Below are 18,480 nucleotides of genomic sequence, written 5' to 3' on the forward strand. Positions count from 1 at the left end.
CTAGCCTGGGAATCTCCACATGCTGCGAGTGCGGCCCTAAAAAGCAAAAAAATAAAAATAAAAAATAGGGTGTTGAAAACTCAGCCATTCAAGTCCCCTTGAGTCTGCCCAGAAGCCAAGGACTCCCCTAGAAAACAATCCAGGGACACTGCCCAGACCAGGCCTGCCTCTTCCCGCCCTTGTGTCACCAGCCCGACCCTTGGGGAGTGCGGGGCTCCTGCCCAGAGTGTGCCCGCCACCACCGAGGAGCCCAGGTACCACTTTCGACCTCCCCTACCCAGGATGGTGCCAGCCAGGCCCAGGCGGCCTGCCTAGACAGCCTGTCCTCCACTCCCCCGCTCCTCCCTGGGTACCTCCTTCATGCCCCTCTGTGGCCGAAACGTGGCCTCTGCACACCAGACAGAGTTCTAGTGAAACAGAAAGAACAGCTTGACTGCTTTGCCAGGTGAAGGAGGCCACAGCAGGCTAATGCCCTCAGCACAGTGTCCTGCCTTGGGAGGGGACAGCAAGGGCTGTGACAGGTTTAGCTTGAAAAAGGCAGGGCTGTTGATAAGGAAGAGGGAGCCTACATTCTCCCTCCACAGACCATGCCCAAGTCATCCAGGTTAGAGTCAGGTGGTCCGGTGACAGTATCTGGTGGTCCGGTGACGGTGTCTGGTGGTCTTTGGGGTTCTCGCACCTTTACCTTCTCTCTTGAAGGCTCAGAAGAGGAGCGGGGTGTTAGGGGTGTTTCAAAGGAAAACAAAACACCAGGTGCCATATAACTCTAACTAGAAAGTAACCGCTAGGAACAGTTAGTGCGCCAAAGCAGAACATAACACAGAGGAGACTGTTTTAACTAGTTTTTAGCTGTAACAATATTTTCTAATTACTAACTTTTGAGTCAGCCTTTTGAGTCTAAGGGGAGGCCTGGGAGGCTAAAGGAAAAGGCTTTTGCTTCAAAACACAAGGACTCAGGGGCTTGCACGTGGTTTCATCTCCTGCCTCTGCACATTTGCATATGCTCTTCCCTATGCCCAGAATGCCATTCCCCATACTTGCCCAACTAACAGAAGCCTACTTGTTCTTCCAGCTCTGGTTCAAATGCCACCTCCTTCAGGGAGCTTCTCCGGCCCCTCCTTACCCACCCCCCAGGTGGGGGGATCCCTCTCCCTGCACTTCCTTAGCATCGCGCCCACCCCTCCAGCAGTGCCCCTGAAACAGGATGGCTGTGTCGCATCAGGGAAAACAGGGCCTGCACATAGCGCTCCAGGAGCCGAGCTCTGAGCCTGCCATGGGATCTGACCCAGAGGCAATGCTCCCCGGGGCAGGGGAAGGAATGACCTCATTTCATCCTCTCAGCAAGAGCCCTGGCAGCCCACTTTAAAGTCTGGGAAGCCCAAGGGACTTGTTGAATGGTCTGAAGGTCCCCGAGCCCGAGGCTGGTACTCTGAGCCTGGGAGAAGGCCCTGGGGGAGTTCCCAAGCTGCAATCTAATAGGTCAGCCTTGACCTTGAAGCCAGAGATGGGCCTGGAGCAGGCTAGTCCCTGCTGAGTCGGCGGTGGGGCCCCGGGGCCTGTGCCACATGAGCAAGACCCTGGCCCTGACCTCGGAGCAGGTGGGGTGACAGCCAGGCCAAGTCTGACCCACAGCAGCCCTGCGGCCCTGTGGCCAGGAGACCCCTCCAGGGGGCCGCCACCTCCATGTCCATTTCTATCCTCAGCTCTGGGTCTGGCGTCTCCTGGGGGCCTCGGCCTGCGGTGGGAGTGCTGATGGCCCCACACCTGCTGCCAGCCTTTGGGGGGCGCCCAGGGGCCCCAGGAGCCTTGGCAGGATGCCAGGGAAGACGGAGCCGCAGCACGTGCAGCTGTGGGGAGAACACAAAAGCGGCAGAGCACCCACAAGCGCCCACCCAGTGGCCCCGGGGACCCTCTGTCCCTGAGACATGCTGTCCCCTGGCTCTGGTGACCACGCTCCCAGTCTCTCTCCTGCCGCGCCAGCCGCGCCTTGTCAGACTTGTCTGTGGACCCCTCTTCTCTGAGGAGAGAGTCACCAAGGTCCCTCACAGCCCAGCCCCAGGCCCCGGGCCCTCTCTCTGATGCTCCAGCTCATCCACCCGCCGTGCTCACCCAGACACCCCCAAACACCACCCCCTGAAGCCTCACACCTCAGACCCTGGGCGTCCAACAGCCTTCACCTTCCGCTTCTCACTGGGGGACCTCAGGAACATGGCTTAGCCTCTGAGAGTCACCTGTACAGTGGGTACCCAGGGATCCGCCCAAGAGGTCACCACCAGGACTAAATCAGCCCCGTTCTTGGCTTCTGAGTAAGTGCTCAGTAAGGTTAACCATTTTCATTCTCTCTGCCCCCAAGAAAACCTGCTCCAGGGCCACTTCACTGACGCCACATCCCCCACCCCTGCCAGCCCCGGCCCGGCACCTCCAAGGTCTTCTCTACAAGACAACCCACACGACGGAGGTGGGGCCTCTGCTCAAGAACCACTCAGTAGCTCCCCACTGCCCTCAGGACAAAGCTGGTCCCCCTCTGTCCGCCACGGGGCCCTTCTGTAGGCTGGCACAGAGGGGGACACAGAGGGGGCTCAGTACGTGTCTGAGAATGAATGAAGGAGTGAGTGAGTGAAGGAAGGAAGGGATGAGGGAGACTGAAAGAGGAAGGGAGGGGGCGGGAGGAGCGGGAGGGACACTGTCTTTCCACCAGATGGACGGCCTGAATGTGAGCTTTGGGGGTCAGTTCTGGTCCTGGTCCACTCTCATTTCTCACTTGCTGGCGGTTCAGTGCAGGTGACCGCACCTCTCTGTTCCTCTGAGGGAGGAGGACAGCCACCCTGGGCCTGTCGCACACTGCTGGGGAGGTGAAGGAGCCCATGAGGCTGGAGCGCATGCTCATAGACGCAAATTCTTCCTCCCCAGCTCCCAGGCCTGCAAAGGGATGTTTACCTTGGATTTGTGCTCAATCATGAACCAAGGTCTTCTTAATTTGAGTAAAGAAAGGGAGAGGGAGATTCGGGTCTCCGTGGAAGAGGAAAGGAGAGGAGATAAGAATTGGCGGAGTTCGAATAGGGGGTGAAGGGGGGGCTTCTCTCCAGCAGTTCCTCGGGAGCTCTGCCCAGCTCGATGTCTCAGGATTGGGGTCTGGGTGAGTGCCTCAGGGCAGCCTCAATTTCCCCAGATGCTCAGCCCTGCGGCCCAAGAAAAGCCACCTTGGAAAGAGGGGTGAACCGTAGTGTGGTTCAGTGTGGGGGGCTCTCAGGCCTGCACCCGGGAGACCTCAGGTCTCAACCATCTTTGCAGCTCCCGCTGCCCCCCACCTCTCTAGACCTGTCAGGAACTGAGATGTGGAGAGCTCCCAGGGGGAGGAGCCAGGGCATCCAGCCGCCCTCTGGCCCCACCAATAATTTGCTGTGTGACCTCTGGCCAGTCACTGAGCCTCTCTGAGCCCCAGCTGTAGAGTGAGAAGATTGTACTCCAGCAGCATCTCCTAAGCAGTGTTACCAGGTCTAAGAAAACAAGATTCTGTGGCCAGACGCTGCACAAGCACAGTTAAATGTGTTTCTCAGCTGCGGGGCGTTTCAGAGCCTTGATGTACTACGTGGTAAAAACAACAACAACAACAAAACGAATAGAAGGGAGTGTGATATATGAAGTTACCAGGATTCCCCAGAGAAGCCCTGGGTACCTAAAGGGAAGAGTGTGTGGCTGGGGGCAGGGACCTGTGAGCCTGACCCCGGAGACCTCTGGACACCCCCCTCCCCATTTTCTAGGCCCCAGCCCTTCTCCACCGTCTTCTCAACTCATCCCGTGGCCCGAGCTGTTCTCTTCCTTCCGCCAGGCCTGCCCCTCTCCGCCTGGTGAATTCCTAGACTAGACTCAGCTCTGGGAGCCCTTCTTCCAGGAAGCCCTCCCTGAACTCCCGGCTGGGTCAGGCCTGTCTCAACTCCCACAGCCCCAGCACTACCTCTGTCAAAGCTCCTGAGCCACTGCCCGCGCCCAGGCTGTTCCCAGGACAGGCTGCTCACTGCCCTGCGCGGGGCCAGCTCTGCAGCTTCTCCACAACCCCATGCCTGGCCCAGCCTTGCCCGTGTCTGGGGCTGTCCCTGAAGGAGCAAAGGCAGCTGGGCTTGGGGAGGGGCGGGACAGCGAGCTGGAGAGAAGATACTCTCAGGGGCCTCAGACCCGTGAGGTCCCTCCCTGGTGCCAGGCCAAAGCCCAGGCTGAATGTCTGTTCCCTGCAGTGTCTGACGGACACGTGTACAGCCGCTCAAGCCACAGACTGCGCTACGCCTGCAGCCCTGCCGAGGACTGGCCTCCACCCTTGGACCTCAGCTCTGATGGGGACGTGGATGCCACGGTGCTCCGAGAGCTGTACCCAGATTCCCCACCAGGGTAAGGAGGCCGAGTGGGGGAGGGGGCCTGAGAGGGCAGGGCTCTGGGCGGGGCTCCCCAGACCCCCTGGGAAGCCCCTACACCCCAGATGGGAGAATATGGATAAGCCTCTGCTCAGTGGGCGTGGCTCACCCTCCAGACCAAGCAGCCCCTCAGTATGTGCCTCCAAAACCCCAGTCACATCCACTGGAACAGGCATCTTTGTGTCCAAATCGCACTGTGCCCATCAGGTGGCCCTGTCCCATTGGGGGATTCTTGCCTGGGGAGCCTCTGAGTCGCATCCTGCAAGCCACACTCAGGCACATCATCACCACCACCAGTCAGGCTCAGGGGACCCTCAGGCCCTACAAACGGCCCTGTCCTCCCCATCACTCTTCACCCTTTACCCCTCTGTCCCCAAGGGCTGGGGGAGGGGTAAACTTGCCGGAGGGTGGGTGCTTTTTTGCCCTCCAGCTACGGGTTCAGAAGGCCCCTGGGACTCCTTCCTAACCCTGGAAGGACCTCTTGGGGGTGACTTGAGGCGGAGGAGTGTCTAGAAGCCAGAGGCTGTGCCCACCGGCACCGCCCACCCTGAGTGCCCAGCCCGGGGACGCTCCAGCAGCGGCTACTGTTGTTCTGAGCCACCTGAGACCCAGAGGTCAGTGAGTCGCCCACTCAGGCTCACGTGGAACACTGGGCTGGAACCTGGGTCTCGTGGTTCTGGGGTCTCCCCCTCCAGGGAGCAGAGGGGTTTCATCAGAGTCAATGTGACAAAGACCTGGCCCGGACGGCTCCAGAGCAACCTGTCACTGCAGCTAGGCCCCCAGCCCAGGGGAGACCCCACACCCACTGCTCAGGCCCCGGCACAGAGCCCTGAGGGAGCCTCTTCTCTTGCAGTTACGAGGAGTGTGTGGGGCCGGGGGCCACGCAGCTGTACATCCCCACGGACGCCCCGCCCCCCTACTCGCTGACCGACTCCTGCCCCGCGCTGGACGGCGCCCTGGACGCAGGCAGTGGCCGCAGCCCCGGCCGACACCAGCAGAGGCCGCAGGGCCCGAGCGGCCTCCGCACCGTCTCCATGGACACCCTGCCCCCTTACGAGGCCGTGTGTGGACCCAGCCCCCCATCGGGCCTGCTGCCTCTGCCGGGGCCAGAACCCGGCCCAAGAGGCTCCCATGGCTCCCCTGCGCCAACCCGGGCCCCGGCCTCGGGCCCAGAGAGGATCCTGTGAGGGACCCAGTGGTCAGGTCCTGCTGGCCCCTCGGGGCTGAGCCACATCTTTCAGGCACACAGGGGCACACACATGCGCACACATGCACGCACACACAGACAAACACACATGGCACCCCCACACGCACCCATATATACACAACTTGGACACACACACTGACACACTGTGGGCACACACACATCCAGACGTGCCCCACACGTGTGCAGACACGTGCGCACACACGGCCCCCCTCACCTACACGATCCCATCGGCGAAGGTTTCATTACCGATGACGCTCTCCCACCTCCAGCCTCCTCCCCAGCCCGCAGACGAAGCTGGGAGCAGAGAGGTGGAGGAGGGACCAGGGCTCACTCGGCGCCGCCTCCCCCCCCCCACCTGTCTGCCCTGCCCCCACCTGGCAGGCTGTGCCCAAACTCGGATTCTGCCTCCAGTGACTGCTCGACCATCCAGGTCAGCTGCCAGGCTCGACCCCAGCCCAGGGCAGCTGGACCTCCTGGTTGGCGGGACGGGTCTCAGTGAGGTTCAGCAACGCGCTGTCCCTCTCTCTCAATTCCAGGGCAGAAGAGCTACATCACCACCCTGCCACTTACAGGGTGAGGGACAGGGGTCTGTGGGCTCAGGCACAACCTGGAGATCCTTGCAGCCCTCCCTGCCCACCCCTAGCCCCATGCCCTCAGTCTGGTGGTGCTAGCGGCGTTAACTCAGAAGCCCTCACCCCAGGCACAGGTGATGGACAGGGCCCTTGGCAGGCATGCAGCGGTGGTGGTGGGTTATAGCTGTGCCCGAGTCCGTCTAGCCGCTGCCCAGGACCAAGGGTTTTCAAAGAAGAGGGAGGGCTGCCTGGGTCTGGCTCCAAGGCAGAGCAGTGGCCCCTTGCTAAGTACATGCTCAGCTAACCATTATGGCCTAAGCTTGAGGGGGCTGAAGCCCTACCCCTGAAGCCAGTGCTGTCCTCCTGGGGAGTGGCTCATAGTTGGGAATGGTGAGCCAACATGCTCTGGCCCTGCTGTCCGTGGTGTTTGTGGAGACAAGATATAGGGGACGTGGGCCCCAGCGTGCCACTGCGAGAGGACCAGTGCACCTCGGCCTTGCTGCTGGGGTACCACAGAAGGGAATACGAGGGCTGGGTTTTTAGAAAGGCTCAGATCTCGGGCCCTGAATCCCAGCAATTTCCATCAGAGACCACGCAGGTAGCAGAGCCAACTCCTAAACACCTAGCCTGCCAGAGGTTGGCAGCCGAGCGAGCATCTGTGGCAAGCATCCCCGCCAGCATCACCAGCGGCAGAGAGTTCTCAAACCCACCCCGCCTCCCTCCCCACCCCTCGCCCTGCAACAGCACCCCAGCCATCCCCTCCCCCACATTCCAATTCCTCCAACAAAGGGCTAAGACAATTTAGTAATCCCTTTCTTAAGAAGAAGGGTGGCAAGGAAGGCAATCGTGAATTTTATTTTCTGTAGAAATAGAATTTCTTCTGGTGCAGAACTGAAAGGAATCCATCCAGAGGTTCTGTAGCATCTGGAGCCCCTGAGTCCACCCCGGGGGAGGAACCTTGTTTACAAGCAGTTCTGTCCACCTTTGTGGTATACTGTTTTCTAGGCAAAAAATATCTGTCTGTTGTACTGTATAGCCTTTACAACGCACTCCAGGGATGAGGGTCTTTTCAGAAACGCCTCCTGCTTCTGCAACCCTAGAGACTGCCCCGGGGAAAAAGATAAAAATCCCCACATGCTCATCAGTGTTTGAGGGATAGAGCTGAACAGCTTTTCTTGTTCCTGGATTAAGCGCTAAATAAGCAACAATGTATCTTTTCTGTGTTCAAAATAAAAATATCAATAAAAAACGTTGCAAGAGGTATGGATCAAGGATGGTGGGGAGGGGCTGGCACCATCTGAAACTTGAAACAGTAAACAGCAGCAAGCTGAAAATATGTTCCTTCTCCCCAAATTAGCACAGCCATTGAGGCCTTGTCATCTTCCTATTGAAGAGGCTATTGGGGTTGTCCCTGACTCACCCGAGTTAATCTTTTAACCTCTCTGAAACTCAGCATCTTTTCTCCCAGATTTGGCCCTAAACCTCTGGACTCGACTCCAGCAACACCAAGGATTGCACATCTCACTTGGACAGCAGTTGGCTCTCCGCACCCAGATGGCTTTGACTACCAGGAAGCAGGGGACAGGGGATGTAATCAGGATGAAAGAAGTTGTTTTCTCCCCTTCTGCAGAAATTCTCTTCCTGTCTGTGCTTGCCATAAGACCTTGGCTTTGGTCGTTGATCCCTTGGCCAACAGAGGCTGGTTCCCTCCCTCTGCCACTGTTCCCTCCCACAGGAACTCAAGTAGAGCCCACTAGCGCAGTCCTAAACTCCCGAGTGCCCTGACAGCGGGATGCAAGCCTAAGGAAGGTACAGCCCACTCCCAGGTCCCAACAGTGCTGCGCCCAAGCATCTCCACGCCAGGCCCACACTGCCACCTGCTGGCTGCCTGCCACCACTGTTCAGAGCAAATGAACCCCACGGATGAGCAGACTCCCTTCTCCCACTTTCAGACACTGACACTCACAGCTGTAGACAGAACCTTTTTAGGTCCTGGGCCTCTCTGTCTCCCTTGGATGCTCCATAGGTTGAAAGCATTCAGGCGTTCCATTTCTGGGAGTGACTTCTGCCCTCCATCATCTCTCCTTGGGCACAGCCAGATAGCCAAGCCCCCGTCGCTGTATGCAAAACAGTCACTCCTCTGTTCTTCTAAGCACCACTGTGCCTGGCTCAGGTGCCACCCCCATGCTGCAAGGCCCCTGCTCCTGGGAATGGATGGAGCAGCCTTCATGGCGATAGTGCCCAGCCACCTGCTGACCCCAACCTGAACCACCGCACCCCGACATCCAGTTCCAACACCACACTTAGGATCCCACTGGCCCAGGGGGACTGTTGGGCTCGGTATTTACTGCCTCTTCCATCTCCAACATGCCTTGTGTCCACTGCGACATGCAATGGCCTGTCCACCTATAAAGCCACATCCACAGTCTTTGTGCACATTGCTACACAGAGACCTGTGCACACTCCCACATGGAGACTGGCCACCTCTCTCCACCAGGGGCTGGAGGGGCTGGACCAAGGGGGGGCTCGCTGGACAGCAAGGCCATGAAGGCCCCAAGGAGACAGGACCTGAAGGCAAATTCCCAGGACAATGGGAGCGGGGCAGGAGGTGGGGGGCAGGACCAGACCCTGGGATAGGATGTGGGTACAAGGGGTTAATGGGGGAGGAGACCCCAGGAGCACTACCAGGGAGGGGGCAGTGAAACCAGGAAGGGAGGAAGCGTGTGCAGCATGTCATCAAACAGGTTGCCGCCACGGGCAACTCCACGAGAACGAGCAGAGCACACCTCTGTTAACCGCCTGAGGGAGATGGATCACTCACACAGCGGCTCTCACACTCAAAGGTCATTGAGGCTGTTCCCCAGAGAATGTTAATCCCTGCCCTTTGTGCACCAAGTGGGCTCTTCTAGCCAAATAAAGTCTTCAGACAGGGGCGCTGCAGCTGCTGGCTGATGAGGCCACTGCCACGGGCCGGGCACGTTCCAAGGCCTGTGGACAGAGCGCCCATGGCATCCGCCACATGTGAGCAGCAGGAATCACCCGAGAGGAGGAGGGAAGGTGGCTACAAAGCCCGGTTCCAGTCCTGGGGGCCCCTGTGACCTTGGGCCAGACCCTTCCCTTCTCTGGGCCTCAGAACATCCCCCATCAGCCCACCCTAAGCCAAAGCAGCCCCTGCAAATCTCCAGCATCCTCTATCCTCCTTCTGCCCCTGCCTTATCCCCAAAGCAAGTCACTCTGGCAGGCAGAGAAAGCAGGCTCTCACCAAGCCAGCCACTCCCTGAGGGCCCAGGAAGTGTGACTAACGAGATAGTTCAAGAGACTGCAGTGGCCCCAAGTGGAGGAGGCAGGCCCTGGAGCAGCCGGGCTGACCGGTGCACAAGACGCCACAGAAGGGAATGGATCCAGGCACCCTGCCAGCGTTCCCCCATGATCCTGGGCAACCCTGGAGAGACAGGGACGGAAGGCAGTTCGCAGTCACGATGGGCTTCCCAGCAGCTGAGGACTAGGGTGTCCAGAAGGAGTGAAGCGGTTAAGTCAACAAGTAACCAAAAGAGGAGTTCCCGTAATGGCTTAGTGGTTAACGAAACCAACTAGCATCCATGAGGACACGGGTTCAATCCCTGGCCTCACTCAGTGGGTTAAGGATCCGGCATTGGTGAGCTGTGGTGTAGGTCGCAGACGCAGCTCAGATCCCATGTTGCTGTGGCTGTGGTGTAGGCCGGCAGCTACAGCTGCGAATGGATCCCTAGCCTGGGAACATGCATATGCCGCAGGTGTGGCCCGAAAAACAGACCAAAAAAAAAAAAAAAAAAAAGCAACTAAAAGCAAGAGAAGAATCATATATTGTTGAATTGTGTGTACCACTTTGTGAAATGTTAACAATTCCACACCCCTCCTCAGGGAGCAAATGAGGCCAGAGAGAGATCATTTAAACCCTTTGGTTTCAGATCCCCTGCCCTACCCCATGGTCTAGTGACCACCCTTCAAGATGACTCAACGGCCTGGAACCCATCCCCAAACCTGCCACTCCTGTTGGGTGCTCCTGCAAGTCTTCGGTATTAAGGAAAAGCAGAGCCTTGGCTATCAGACAGACTTGGTGTAGTCTGCTGAAAACAGCCCCACAAAGACGGCCAGGCCCTAATCCCAGAACCTGTGAGTATGTCACCTTCCTTGGCAAAGGGACTTTGAAGGTGTGATTAGGTTAAGAAGGCCCTTGAGATGAGGTCATTAGCCTGAGCTGTCCAGGTGGGCCCAGGAGAAGCACAGAGGTCCTATGAGAGGGAGGCCACAGGGTCAAAGGAGGAGAAAAGAAACTGAAGCAGAGACAGGAGAGAGATTGCGCAATGCTACAGAGCTGGCTCTGAACATGGAGGAAGGGGCCACAAGCCAAGGACTGCGGGGGCTCCAGCAGGTACAAAAGGCGAGGAAATGGCTTCTTCCCTAGAAGCTCCAAAAGGAACCGGCCCAACCATGACATGGGGCTTCTCACCTCTAGAATTATAATTAAGTTGTGTTATTTTAAGCCATTAAATTTACAGTAATTCATTACAAGCAGCAATAAGAAACTCCTGTCCTTGGGCTCCCATCCCAGCTCTTGCTCTCGCTGCCTTGGTCTCCTCATTCATAAATAGGAGGAAGGGGCACTTGCGATGGACAAGGGCCTCTCTGGCTCTCTCTGGCCCCAGGCTGTGACAATGCCAAACGTCCAGCAGCACCCATGTGGCGTGTGGAGGATGCAGGCACCAGTGCACTTCCCCATTTGCTCTGGAGGCGAGGCGAGGATCCGGCCTGACCTTGACTCTGCTGCACTGGGAGGAGATGAGCAGAACCCCAGCCACTTCCAGAGTAACAAGCAGCCACCCTGCACAGCTTTCTCTTTTGCTCGCACCACTTCCTCCTCGGCTTCCTGACTCAGCTGGGGGATGGGACAGAGGCGGGCTGGCCTGGGCAGCCCAGAGGACTCTCATCCAGCCCCTCAGCGCCACCATGAGTGGGTCCCGACTCCCAGGCCCAGACAGGGGTGCTCCTGAACCCCTCCTGGATGACCTCATCGGCTACTACACGGACAGGGCAGAGGAGGGCCAGCTCAGGGTCTGCAGGCAAGCAGCCCTCATCCGCAGGGCCCAGCAGCTCCTGGGCATGCGGGCCCCGCCCCAGCTCTGTCTGCCGGAGGATGTGGCCCCTGACCTGGAGCCCCCTCACTCGCAGGGGGCTCCCAGCTCTGCCCAGCACATCTGCCACAAACTGGTGCGCGCACTGGAATTCCTGGAGCTGATCTCTGTCAACCTACTTCTGTCTCCCGGGAGGAAGGAAATCAGGTCCCTGAAGGTAGGCAGCGCCAGCCCCGAGCGAGGGGGTCTTGGGAGGGGCCAGGGCTCTGCTTTTGGGGGGGACGGTGGGTCTATCATGCCCACTGACTTCAGCCCCTTTTTACAGTTGGAGAAACTGAGGGCTGAAGAGGTTACTACAGCTTGTCTATGGTCTAAGAAGCAGCCCAGACAGGACCCAAACTCAGGCAGTGCAGCCCCTGACCGCTAGGCTGTACCACCTCGCTAAGGAGTCGGTACAAGGAGCTCGTAAGAAGCAAGGGAAGTTCCTGCTGTGTAGCACAGGGAACTACAACTGGTCACTTGGGATGGAACATGACGGAGCATAATGTGAGAAAAAGAATATATACATGTGTGACTGGGTCAAGTGCTGTACAATAGAAATTGACAGACACTGTAAATCAACTATAATGGAAAAAACAAAAATCTTAAAAAAAAAAAAAAAAAAAGCAGCAGCAAGGGAAAGACTTTGGCTGGGGAGGGCCACTGGAAAGGCTCCATGTCTTCTCGCTCCAGGCCAGTGCTGCTAGGTGGGGAACCAGGACACTGGCCCGCTCGGTCCTTCTCTTGCTGCGTCTCTTGAGACACAGGTCCTGCCGCTGGGCCTTCATGTGCCCTTCTGTAAAATGGGACGGGGTGGCTGGCCCGTGGGCCAGGTTTCCATGTGGGCTGATGCCCTGTCCTAGCTGCTTCTCAGGAGCCTCCAGGGGCCGTGGGACCAGCCGTTGGTCCTGCCCGGCCCCTGGCAGCCACACTGCAGGGACCGTCCACCCTAACCATCACCCGTCTGTTCCAGACATACACGGGGAATTTTGCCTACTGGGTGCGGCCCGTGCTCTCCGAACACACTCTGCACGCGGCCCTGGGCAGGCTGGGCTACAGGGCCACCTCCAAGGCCGAGTTTTCACTGGTCCAGGCCGCCAGCGAGGAGGACACCAAGCAGATGGTGTTTGAGATCTTCCTGACCAGAGTCGCGTGTGAGGCTGTTCTCGGAACCTTGGGCGGACCCGTCCTCAGCGAGAAAGTGGCTGGGCGCCATCGCAGGCCCAGCCCGGGGAGAGGGCCGGCGAAGACCCGCACCAGCCTCCGGGAGGCCCGGCCAAGCCTGAGCGCCCCCGCAGGGATGGGGACGGACAGGACCCGGGCGGAAGGCGCTCAAGGTCAGGGCGCCCTGCCCATGGCCTGGAGCCCGCCTGAGGTCCCAGTAGCCCCCCACAGTCCCCTCCCCGGCCCCCTGGTCCCTTTGGGCCCCTGGCGCCGTGCCAGCACACGCTCGGACAGCGAGGAGTTTCTGACCTGCTATAGCGACCTCATCCTGCACCAGACGCCCCTGTTCCCCGGGGACTGGTCCCCGAGCAGCCTGAAGGAACAGCAACTCCAGGGCCCAGCCCAGGCACCCGGCCCTCCTTTAGGGGAGGCAGCCACCACTTCATGTAGCAGTGGCAAGCAGTTCCTGGTCCCCAGCGCAGCTCCTGAGAGCGAAGGGGTCACCATTCGCGGGCAGCTCTGCCTGAGGCCAGGCCCCCAGTGGTCTGAGCATTCCTTGGCCCCAAAGCCAGAAGCACAGACGGAGCCAGCCGCCCCTGGCACGTACGATGCCCTTCCACACGCTCCTCCTGAGATGGACCAGCTCTGTGAGCTCCTCGCCCACCTCCTCACACCCCCAAGTCCAGCAGACCGGCTCTGGGGACCCCGGGGCCCTGGGGTTGATGAGAACAAACAACCACAGCCTCTCGTGGGGCGAGAGGCAGCCAGTGAAGGTGGCAGCCCAGACAGGGTCACTCAGCTCTGGAGGGCTCCCGAGGCCTCCTCCCATGTACGAGAGCCCCCCAGTACTCACTATGTCCCCCTGGAGGGGCCAGTTCCCACGCGAGGATACTGCACGAGCCACAGCAGACACCTGGACTAAGCCGACTGCTTTCCCGCCAGAAAGGTGACCCTTTGGAGAGGTAACCCCTTGGAAAGGTGGCAGATCCAGGACTACAGCAGGGGAGACAGCAGCCAAGGCCACAGCTTGTCAGGCACGGGACCAGGCTGCAGATCCCACCTGGTCTCAGGTCCCAGACCTGTCACCTACAGACTGTGTGACTTTGGGCTTCTCACGCCACCTAAGCCCCGTTTCCTTCTGTAAAGTGGACGTGGTGTCAGATCTACTTCACAAGAGGCTGGGAATAGTTAGTGAGGTGAGGTGTGCACAGCAACAACCTTAGCGGGGCTTCCTGTCCCCTTCACCTCCCAGCTCAGTGTGTGACCTTGAACAAGCCATCCTGCATCTCTGAATAGCAGTTTCCCTTGGCATCCTTAAGGCATCTGTCACAGGGCAGATTGAGAGAGAGCTGTGTAGACCACCAGCCAGGTAATACATCCTTAATCCATTTAGGGTCCCCTGTCGGCCTCCCTTTGCTCTCTGCTAACTTCTGATTAACAGAGAACAAGGCCCAGCTAGAGCCCAGGGTTAGCTCACAGGCCTGCTCTATACCCAGGGTTGGGGCTCCACCCTCTGGGCTGCCTGGAGCGGGGCCCCCCTCCACAGCCTCTCCTGCCCCCATATGCACACATGCATGCACACTTGTGCACGCGCACGCGCGCACACACACACTTTCCTCATGGGGGCCCCAAGATAGACCGTCCTTGTCCTCCAGCCAAAACCCTCTCTCTTGGGGTAACAGGGCCAGCCCCTCAGCTTCGCATCTTTGAAGTGGGGAGGATGGCCCCTGCCTCCCAGGCCAGTGGTGAGCAATAAAAGTTACATCAGTAAAGGCCCCTTTGGAGTATACAGAAGGTGCTTAATAAATGGTGCCTGCCTTGCTCTCCCCAGAGCTGAGCATATGACTCCGCCATTTTCAGTCCCTAAAGATTAAAGGGGACCACACGTGGGAAGGATTTAAGGGGCACCAGCCCCACTTCCCTCCCAGGCAGACAGAGGGCCAGCCCCCACACAGGCTTTTTGAGACAAATCAGGAAGCAGTCTGCACTGGGGAGAAAGGGGTGTACTGGTCACCCAACCACCCCTCCACCCACTTGCCTATCCATCTACCCACCCACCCATCCATCTACCCACCCACCCATCCATCATCCATCTATTCCATCCATCCTCCCATCCATCATCCATCCATCCATCCATCCTTCCACCCACCCTCTCATGAAAATTACCCAGCACAGCACCCAGCAGTTGTCACTCAAGCTGGTGAGCTGTCAATGTCGGGCTGGTGGGGGGTGAGGCAGAGGGCGTCAGGAACCTTAGAAGGGATGAAGACCCGGGAACCATGGCAACCAGGGCTTCTCCTCAGGGCATCTAGTCCTGGATCTGACCTGCAGCCCGTGACTATTCTTTACTCATAATTATCTGATTATTAACATAATAAGCACGCTGGGCCCCAACCCACAATAGAACTTTTGCTCTCCTCCAATGTTCCTGCCCCCCGGTGTTGCCCATCTACTCCAAAGCTGAAGCCTCAGGTAGATATCATTCTTGATTTCGCTCTTGCACATCCCTCATCCAACCACAGCTGTCAGTCACAACAGGGACCAAATCTGACCACATCCCTCCTTGTCCCACAAAGGTCTGAACCCCTTGTCCGAGCTACCATGGCTTCTCAGATCCCTGGAGGACACCAGCCCCCTCCCTTGTCTCCCAGTCTCTGCCCTCACCTCCTGCAGTCAGCTCCACCCCGCTGCCAGAGGATCCAGTTAAAACCTCTCTGTCCCTGGAGTTCCCATTGTGGCTCAGCAGTAAAAGATCCAACTGGCATCCATGAGAATGTGGGTTCAATCCCTGGCCCTGTTCAGTGGGTTAAGGATCTGGTGTTACCATAAACTGTGGTATAGCCCGCAGATGTGGCTCAGATCCAGGTTGCTGTGGCTGTGGTGTAAGCCGGCAGCTGTCGATTTGACCCCTAGCCTGGGAACTTCCACATGCTGTAGGAGTGGCCCTAAAATGAAAACAAGAACGAAAACAAGAACTAAAACAAGAACACTGTCCCAACATGACTCTCATGTGCTCAATTCCCTTCTGGGGCTCCCAAGGCCATACAAAGCCCCGTAGGCTTGGTCCCTCCTACCCCGCTGACCACATCTCACGCACCCTTCCTTGCCAGCCCACTGCAGCCAAGCTACCCTTGACGTCTGTTTTTTTTTGTTGTTGTTGTTGTTGTTTGGGTTTTATTTTTTTGTCTTTTTAGGGCTGCACCCATGGTCTATGGAGGGTCCCAGGCTAGGGGTCCAATCAGAGCTGTAGCCACCAGCCTACGCCACAGCCACAGCAATGCCAGATTCGAGCCGCGTCTGCAACCCACACCACAGCTCACAGCAATGCCTCACTTAACTCACTGAGCGAGGCCAGGGATCAAACCTGCATCCTCATGGATATTAGTCAGATTCATTTCTTCAAGCCATGATCGGGAACTCCAACTTCTGGGATCTTAACAAGCTAAATCCACCCGCCCCGCCTCACAGCCGCTGCCCTCACCCCACCTGAGCCCCCCAGATTCTCTTGTTATTCACACCTCACCTTAAATGTCACCTTCTCAGAGAGGTGGTCTTCCCTGGCCACATCGGCTCAGTTCAATTTTCTGCACAAAGACACTTTAAGTGTATTTCATTTTCCATTTCCCCGACTCGAATATAAGCTCCATGAGAGGGACTTGCCTCGTTCACAAGCGTGTCCAAGGATCCATCTAGGGAAACCATTGAATGAGTATAAAATGTAGAAAAGACAGATGAATATGAAAACAGAAGCAACTATGAGCGAGGCCAGTCATGCCCAGAGCCCTACGTGAGCAATGCTCCCATGTGACAGATAAGACAACCAATGCTCCTGAGAGGTTCGATGACGTGCCGAGGTTTCCTGGAACTCCTGGAGGTCCAATTCCGGAGAGCATCAGGCTAGGAGAGGTGTTCCCAAAGGGTAGTTCCTGGACCAGCAGCCTCATCATTTATTGGCAAGTTATTAGAAAACAAATTCCCAGGCCCATCCCAGAGCTGCTGAATTAGAAACTGGGGGTAGGCCCTCCAGGGGATTCAGATGCTCTGAAGTTAGCGAACCATAAGCTAGAGAGTCCCAAAGGGCACAGCACCGGGAGTCACCAGCAGCTGCAGGGCCCCTAAAAGAGGGTTTCCCAATGTGTCTCAAGGAACACTAGCACGTCCAGGGATCTTTAACGGATTTTCCCCAAATGAGGGGTTCTACTGTCAAGCAAGTTTGAGAATCCTCGACTACAACAAAGTTCAGCAGGTGTTTTTTCTGCAGGACTTCTCGACTTGAACTAGGCTAAAAGACCTGTGTATCTCAGACAGTGTGTCCAGATAGTGTTGCCCCAATTTTCTGGACTACAGAACCCCCATTTCCCAGAACACCTATTACTATCTCCCCTGTGTGCCAAGGACCCCAGGCTTCAAGAAGGAAAAGCAGAAATTCAACAAGGCAGCCGTAAGAGCCAATGCCCATCCAGACGCCACAAGACTGGGTTTCAACTAGCTTCTGTCAAACGGCTTTTGCCAAGTTCACCATCTTATGCCAACTAGAGGGACAGAGAATTCACTCCAGCCTTAAGGGAGCCGCGGGGATAGGGTTGTCAGGAAAAGAAAGCCACGTGCCAGTGGCCCTGGGGCCTCTGGTGAGTCACCTGCCGCCAAAGACCAGAGGCACTGGGCACAGTGTTACCGTTAATAGATTCTCAAACAGTGGAGGGCTGACATTTCCAAGAGCCTGTCAATTATTTTAATAACTGTGACTCTTGGGGCGGGGGGAGGCCAAGGGGATGAGTGTTACTCACTCGGCAGATACGTGAGCATTTGCGGTCAGCTCCCCCCAACAGCCCCAGGCTCTAGGGAAATGAGGGCGATGTGGATTCAATAGCGCCCAGGGTGGACGGGTTCTGGAAACATCGTCCACCTGCTCTCAGAGCAGTAAGTACAAGCTCTCCTTCACCAGGTTTGACAGTGAGAGTCTGCGGGATCCCCAGGAAGGGTCTCTGACTGATGGAGCCCCGAGCTGGGGGGGGCGCCTCTCGTCGAGGTGAGGGGCTCAGGTGGAAAGGAAAGGAGGCAAGAAGGGGAAATCAAGCGGCCATCACTTCCCGGGCCACAGGCAGCCACGGCCTCCTGAGAGCCTCCCTTGGACGGGCGCCGAGGCCCCAGCTCCACCACTCCAATCTAGTAACGGTAACACGGTGCCCAGTGCCTCTGGTCCCCAACTCAGCTCTGGTGGAGGGCGGGTGGGAGCTGGGCTGTGGGACCAGCACGGAGTAAGACGCGGGCAGCACAGCCCTGCGGACACATGAGAGTGCTCGGTGCCTCCAAGCCCCACCCCAGGCCTCTGGGCCGAAGGACGCCCTCTGGCCATTTCCAGCCCCACAGCCAAAGAACCCACAGCCAGCCTCGAGCACACCAACGGTACCCTCTGCAAAACCCGACCTGAGGGCCTCACCCAGGAACATGGTCGTGTCCCCCTCCCTCTCCCCTTTCCTAACGTGAGCTGAGCCAGATGATGTGACCCAGCTTGTGGTCGACAACTTCCCTCTCGCCTTTCCCCCAGTTCTAGCAAAGCCCAGTTAGAACTTTCCAGCTTATCTCAGTGGTGCTTTGCAAGCATCACCATCCACATTGGAACCAAGGTGTGAAGCGGGTGGGGGGGTAGGCCCTGATGCCAACATTAGCCAGAGTAGGCGCTCCAGTGCCACACTGGACAGTAAGGCCCCTGGAGGAAGGAAGCCAATCCCAGGACAGAAAGGGCCCGGGACCCTAAGGCCTCGAGCCACCACACCAGCCCTGCACCACCCACTGCTGTATTTTTACAGGAAAGAAGAATATACTTCTAGCTTGGTTTTCTTTTGTTTGTGTGGTTTTTTAAGGTCACCAGGCACATGAGATGTTTCTGAATGGTCCTAATCACGTATTTTACATGTAAAATAGAAAGCCTCAAATGTAAATTTGGAATTATTTCACTAAAAACGCTGACAAAGAAAATA

At 57.5% G+C, this 18,480-nt stretch overlaps 2 protein-coding genes across 4 annotated transcripts in view; both read left to right on the plus strand.

The window, feature by feature from the left end:
* Positions 1 to 7,436, plus strand: part of BEAN1 (brain expressed associated with NEDD4 1) — a 39,897-nt gene extending 32,461 nt beyond the window's left edge. For both annotated transcript variants that reach the window (XM_021093984.2, XM_084960167.1), the window contains exons 4-5: positions 4,233 to 4,383; positions 5,260 to 7,436. In XM_021093984.2, the coding sequence (XP_020949643.1) occupies positions 4,233 to 4,383; positions 5,260 to 5,593 (485 nt within the window). In that variant the 3' untranslated portion in view covers positions 5,594 to 7,436. The remainder of the gene's footprint in view (positions 1 to 4,232; positions 4,384 to 5,259) is intronic.
* On the plus strand, positions 7,429 to 18,478 carry LOC110260929 (uncharacterized). Of its 2 annotated transcripts, XR_014805758.1 has the most exons (3): positions 7,429 to 11,513; positions 12,309 to 17,120; positions 17,691 to 18,478. XR_014805758.1 is itself a non-coding variant. In XM_021093983.2 (2 exons), exons 1-2 carry the CDS (start codon positions 11,004 to 11,006, stop codon positions 13,419 to 13,421), a joined length of 1,623 nt encoding a protein of 540 aa, XP_020949642.1. In that variant the 5' UTR covers positions 7,429 to 11,003; the 3' UTR covers positions 13,422 to 18,478. The 2 variants fall into 2 exon arrangements, 1 of the variants encoding a protein (XP_020949642.1); XM_021093983.2 differs by having other exon boundaries at positions 12,309 to 18,478.
* The last annotated feature ends 2 nt before the right edge of the window (positions 18,479 to 18,480 follow it).

The sequence above is a fragment of the Sus scrofa genome, chromosome 6, assembly GCF_054392235.1.
Source record: "Sus scrofa isolate SSC_HxYL_T2T_F1_AM1 chromosome 6, Sscrofa_HxYL_maternal_Yorkshire_Landrace_v2.0, whole genome shotgun sequence".
Classification (NCBI taxonomy): Eukaryota; Metazoa; Chordata; class Mammalia; order Artiodactyla; family Suidae; genus Sus; species Sus scrofa.

Coding starts and splice junctions, on each gene's coding strand:
- LOC110260929 (XM_021093983.2), top strand. CDS start 11,004: ATGAGCAGAACCCCAGCCACTTCCAGAGTAACAAGCAGCCACCCTGCA. Junction 11,514..12,308: donor AGGAAATCAGGTCCCTGAAG/GTAGGCAGCGCC, acceptor CGTCTGTTCCAG/ACATACACGGGGAATTTTGC.